The following is a 6,000-nucleotide window of genomic DNA, read 5'->3' on the forward strand; positions in this document are numbered from 1 at the left end:
AATTTTACTAAAGCTGGGACAATAAGGCTGCATTTAAGGGCATTTCTATCTTGCCAAACAAACATTGGGAGCTACAAAAGAAATCCAAAGTGTTCGCAGTGGATCGTTTAATTTACCTTCTGCTTAAAATAATGTATGGTGGCCACTATATTTATATAGTTGGGAAAAAAAAGGAAAGTTAAGACTATAGATATATACTTTCTCTTTAAGAAAGAGAAATCATTTTTAGACATATATTTTTGGAAAAGCAGGCACTAAACTGATGATCTCTTAGGAGAGCGGAGATGGGATTAATGGGAATGTTTATTCTCTTAATGTCCAAATTTTCTTTGTTGCTTTTTTAAAAAAAGTGGTGTTTAATTTTCTTTTTTCTTATCTTTCTTTCTTTCTTTTTTTTTTTTTTTTTTTGAGACACGGTCTTGGCAAGATCACAGTTCACCACAGCCTCCATCTGCCAGGCTCAAGTGATCCTCCCACCTCAGCCTCCCAAGTAGCTGGGACTACTGGCTCATGCCACGATGTCCAGCTATTTTTTTTTACTTTTGGTAGAGATAAGGTCTCACCATGTTGCCCAGGTTGGTTTCAAACTCCTGAGCTCAAGCGATCCTCCAGCCTCAGTCTCCCTAAGTGCTGAGATTACAGGCATGAGCCACTGCACCAGTCAGCATTTAAGATTCTTATAACTAAATAGTACTTTTAAAAGAAAGAAAAGGACCAAATAATATCAGATAAATGTGGTCATACTGACCACTTGGTAATGGCCTGTTCAAGGCTGAAAACTTCTCCAATTGATCATTTCCATTCTTATAATTCTAGTCTCAACCTATTTTCATTTCTTAATTGACTTGATTTTTCTTCAAAGATTAAATGCATTTGTTTCTTGTTGAACTCAGAATTTTCAGTTATTGTGCTTGTTTCAAAATGCTTTAAAATTAGTTCCTGCATTGTATTGAGAGACATATCAACTGAACTCTAAGGACTGGTAAGGTCTTGCAAGCCCACCACTGCTTTCATTTGTTTGCAAACCCCATGGGACTCCTATTTCCAAGTGCCGGCAGTAGACAGAGCTGGCAAAATTTTGTTCTGACAGCCTACTTTATTCTTGTCAAGGAAAGTTTGTCAGTGGAAACTATGTCAGTAGAGGAGCTTCTGGAGAATTCCAGCATCAGGGGCACTGGGTTGTTATTTCTGGCTTGGCTGTAGAATGAACCCTGGGACTATAGGCAAGTCACTTAATCTTTTAGAGTCTCACCTGAAAATAAGATTAATACTATGATTCTGTGACTCAAAGATACACATTTTCCCTGCATTTTATTATTCCTGAAATGGAATGTGTCTAAATAAACTTGCCAGCTTCCAGGCCCAGTATGGATACCCCAGTATGAGATATAAGTAACATTTGTGAATGTAGGTGAACTTGGAGGGCTACATAGAAGGTATCTGTTTATTTGATATCACACGGGATGAGTGATTTGCATTGATAGCAGCACACATGTTTATTTGTATTTCATGTTAAATAAATCAAAATTTACATTTATTCTAATCAAAGCAAATCTTTGTCTCTAGAGGACTGAATAAATATTTTCCTATTAACAAGCAACAGCCTCTAATAACTGTTATTAAATTGTCATCCTCAACTGATGACATATTATAATCAAGGAAAAGGGAAAATAATACCAGCAGGCTAATGTTGAAGATTCAATAAGATTAAGCTCATAAAATGCTTAGCATAGTGCCTGGTGCATAGGACGCACTCAAGAAATATTGTCATCATTGTCATCATCATCATCACCACCATACTTTATAACATATTACTCAACAATTGCTTTCCATAGCCATATTTCATTCACAACCCCTGTGTAAGGAAGGCAGTAAAGTCTGATGCACCCAGCGACATTGGACAAGTCACTTAGTCTGAATAGTGGTTCTCAACTTTTGCTGAATTTCAGAATTACCTTGTGAACTTTTGAAAAATATCAGTACCTGAGTCCCAGGCCAATTAAATTAGAATCTTTAGGGGTTGGGTCCAAGTATTTGAAATGTTATTAAACCTTCCTGGTGATTTTAATGTGAATTATTTTATGTTAGTGGTTCTCAACCTTAGCTGCACATGAGAGATCACACAGCTCAGATGAAGCTCATCAGCATTTCAGGGGTCAGATTTAGGCATCTTTTCTTTCTTTTTTTTTTTTTTTTGAAGCAAAAAAGGAAAAAATGTTGCCAAGCTTTATTTAGGCTGTAATGGTTACAGATAACACACATCTAACCCTATATTCCGTGCTTCCCATGCAGTCCCCTGAGCAGGCTCAGCTACCCTTTCCCTCCAGTCTCACTCTTGTCTTCCTCCTTGTCCTTCTTGCCGTCCTTGGTGGCCTGGGAGGCCAGGGAGCCCACAGCATTTCGAATGGCTTCATTGTTGGGATCCACACCTGGGAGGTTCTCTAGGACACTCTGAAGGAACTCAGGGTCCTGCATCACGTCGTAATCATCCTCCTCCTTGGCTGGCTCAGATGTTTCCATGGCTGAGCTGGCATCAATGTCTGCTGATTCTGCCAGGCCAAACTCTGCTCCCCGCAAAGACATCTGCATGGCACAAACAATCTTCTCTTCCTCAGTCATACTGCTTAGGTCAGGAAGCCCAGTGTGGCCAAACTCTTGCTGGCTGATGGTCATCTTCAGCAGGGCATCGTCTGAGTCTTCAGTCCCAGTCGTAGCAATCCCGGCCTCAGCAGCAGAAGCTGCAGCTGCCTGCCGGGCCTCCTCCTCCTGCCGCTGCCGCTGCTCTTCCATAAATACACGAAGGACTAAGGCCAGCTCAGGATCAGCACTGGGATCTACTCCAAATTCAAAGTCACTGGCACCAAGACCCATCATGGCACCACCTTCACCGGCCAAAATCGGAAAACTGATGAGAGCATCAGCCAAAGTGGGCCCAGGAGGCACTGTCACCAGATGAGAACCGGTTCCATCTTTGCCATTCAACGTGTTTACAAAGGCTGTCAGCTTTTCTGTGTTCACCTCCTCTTCCCCAAAATTGATAATGTCAACATTTACTTTCTCCTTCTTGAGGCATTTAGCCAGTTTCACCAGATCCTTCTCATTGTCCTCCACTGGGTTTCCCACAAAGGCAATGATGCGGATCTTGTGATTGTTGCCTTGTCGGTGCTTCAGAGCCAGATGGGCCACGTGGATGCCCATGCAGAAGGTGATCTTGCCCTTGGGTTGGACAGTATGTAGCTTGGACAGGATACAGCCAGTGTCTGGGGTGAGTGTGGTCAGCACTTCACAGTCATTATCCAGTGTGATAAGGCCCACGTTGTTCTCAGGGTTGCTGCGGGTCTTTGAATGACAAACTGTGTTGACAGCATCCTGCTGGGCCTGCAGCCGGGTGGGTAAGAAGTCTCCATTCCGCATATACTCACTGTTGTCCACACTTGTAGTTAGCGTTTGCAAAGTCTCTCCAACTACAGGTGAGAAACTGGGGTCAGGAATAGGTGAGCCCTCACTGATTTCCTCCAAAGGTGGAGTCTGAGGTAAAACATCAGGACGACCAAGGTGAACGCCTGGCTCCACTTCCGCCTTTGTTGTCACTTGTGCCTTGTGTTCCCCAGAGACCAATGGCTGGTAAGTAATGCAGGAGTTGCCACTGGAGCCTGCTCGCTGAGAGAAAGATGAGCCAGACTGAAGTTTTTTGGAAGGAGAAGGCTTCAAGGGAATCTTCTTAAATACCGTGTTGCACATGAAGCGCTGGAACCATTCAGCGTAGAAGCCTGGGCGATGCACTGAGACAGTGTCTCTGTCATGTACCAGGGCTTTCCAAGAGTGCTCCAACTTCTTAACAAACCTGTAAGTCTGTAGAATGTCAATGATGCCAATATAAAGCAGAAGCCTTTCCCCTTTACTATTCCGGGCAGGGATGCCACCCATATGGTCATCAGTCTCCATGGTGCCACCCCGTCGAGCCTCTCCCTGGATGGATTCCATGGCTGTGGAATACAGAGCCTTTTGGGGGGCCGGTCTTTGAGTATCAACTGAGTATTGTGTTTCGCTGCTTAAGGGCTCTCGTTGTGCATGATCTATATTATGGATTGACATCAAGAGGCTATAATCCATTATCTTGAAGCTCTGCAGCACCAAACAGTCACGCTGCAGGGTCTTACAGAGAGCGTTGTGCACGTCAGCATCCAAAAAAAGACCATCAGGGATGTCTTGTAAGAAGTCTAGGTCTTTAAATGTGGGAAGAGGCTTCTCTCGCTCTTTCTGGGAAGCCCGCCGTCTGTAGGTTGAGCCTTTGAGGTCATATTTGATATGCATTTTTACCGATCTTGGTAAAAGATTGTTCATCACCACAATCCGAATGTTCTTGCCACCTGCCTGCACACAGTACAGTCCATAGAATTTAGGCAGCAAAGTCCGAGGGTTCTGGTTGAGGTTTATGTAGTATCCTGGAAGCAGCTTCTGCAGAAACTCCGCCTCTTTATGTCGGACTGTCTTAATAATGAACTCATCGTCGCTGGACACATAGAACAGGGAACCACTAGCTCCAGAGCTACAGAGTTCAATCAGCGGCTCACTGCAGAGGGAATACAAGTAATCATCGGGCCGGATACCAAATAGCTCCCAGAAGTAGCGGAAGGCAACAGGTGCATAGGTCTTGAAATGAAAGGCATTGTAGTGATGAGCAGGGGTCAGGTTGCTCCCTTTACTGGGAAAGAAGATACTCTCCACCATGTGGAAATCTTGCATGAGGACATCACTCTCTGGTTTGGTACTCAGGCTCCCCACAGTGTGGGTAATGCCTAACTGGATGGCACCTTTCAAGGCTGATGAGGTTGTCCCTCCTGAGGAATCAACACTTCTATGGCCTATTTTCTTGATGGGCATGCCAGAGGCATAAGGCACCTCAGATGCCATGGGTCTCTTGATTCCAGATGCTGAGGACGAGGTACAGGAAGGGACCGCGGGATCAACGGATGAAAAACCGACTGAAGACAACGGCCCGGAGGAGGCCGACGCCATCTTGGCAGCCCCCTCCCCCTCAACGGCCTGGCTCGCTTTCAATCCGGCTCTTCCTCTTCTCGCAATCGAATCTTCCCAACGTCTCTTTATAGAACCCACGTTCTGTGGGCCACCTCCCCGCCCCCTCCAGGGCTCCCTCAGACAAGTCGAGCCGGCTGCTGGACCAGCTCAAGTCCACACCATTCGCCTGGCATGGGGGAGAACTCACGTCTCGCACCCCCTCCACAAGTTTAACTGCTTTCCACAGGGGATACTTTCCCCTTTCACAGAAGAGTAAGCTTAAGCTGGCTGCTGGGACCTTGCGTCCAGACCAAGCCACATCTGAAAAAAAAACGAGGCATGAAAAGTCCCAGAGGAGCAAACGCCCCCTCTCCGTCCTCCCTAGCCACGGCCTGTTAATCGCCCAACCCGGCCAGGATTTCTTTTCTGAGTAGTGGATCCCATACATCAGAATCATCTGGGGCACTTGTAATTTAATCCAAACTCATGTGCTCCAGTCCCCCCAATTTTTATTTACGTCTGGGGTGAGGGCCCTACAATCTGTGCTTTTTAGAAGTTCCCGTTTTTCTCTGGTATAGAGTTTGAGAATTGCCAGTCTAATAAGCCTCTGACTGGTGGTGATGGTTGCTAGTCTGATAAGGCCCCACCTCCAACATTGGGGATCATATTTTGATGTGATATTTTGGGGGGAAATATCCAAACTATATCAGAGACTGTTCATTCAGCAAGCACTATAATGCTATTTACCTGCAGCACGTTACATTGTACCTGGCACACAGGAGATGCCCAGTGAATATTTTTGAATGGATGAAATGCCTGCTGTATTAGTCAGGGTTCTCTTAGAAGGACAGAACGAATAGGAGATATATATATATACACATATATATACACAATATATATACTATATATTATATATACATATATAATATATAATATATATACATATATTATATATTATATATACATATATTATATATAATA

General features: G+C 44.4%; 1 protein-coding gene across 1 annotated transcript; it reads right to left on the reverse strand.

Annotated features, from left to right (window-relative positions):
- Nucleotides 1–1,088: 1,088 nt before the first annotated feature.
- LOC100990998 (putative PIP5K1A and PSMD4-like protein) lies at nt 1,089–5,371 on the reverse strand. Its single transcript, XM_003825677.5, has one exon. It carries the CDS (start codon nt 5,017–5,019, stop codon nt 2,311–2,313), a length of 2,709 nt encoding a protein of 902 aa, XP_003825725.3. The 5' UTR covers nt 5,020–5,371; the 3' UTR covers nt 1,089–2,310.
- Nucleotides 5,372–6,000: the final 629 nt, after the last annotated feature.

This window comes from Pan paniscus, chromosome 8 (assembly GCF_029289425.2).
Source record: "Pan paniscus chromosome 8, NHGRI_mPanPan1-v2.0_pri, whole genome shotgun sequence".
Classification (NCBI taxonomy): Eukaryota; Metazoa; Chordata; class Mammalia; order Primates; family Hominidae; genus Pan; species Pan paniscus.

Coding starts and splice junctions, on each gene's coding strand:
- LOC100990998 (XM_003825677.5), bottom strand. CDS start 5,019: ATGGCGTCGGCCTCCTCCGGGCCGTTGTCTTCAGTCGGTTTTTCATCC.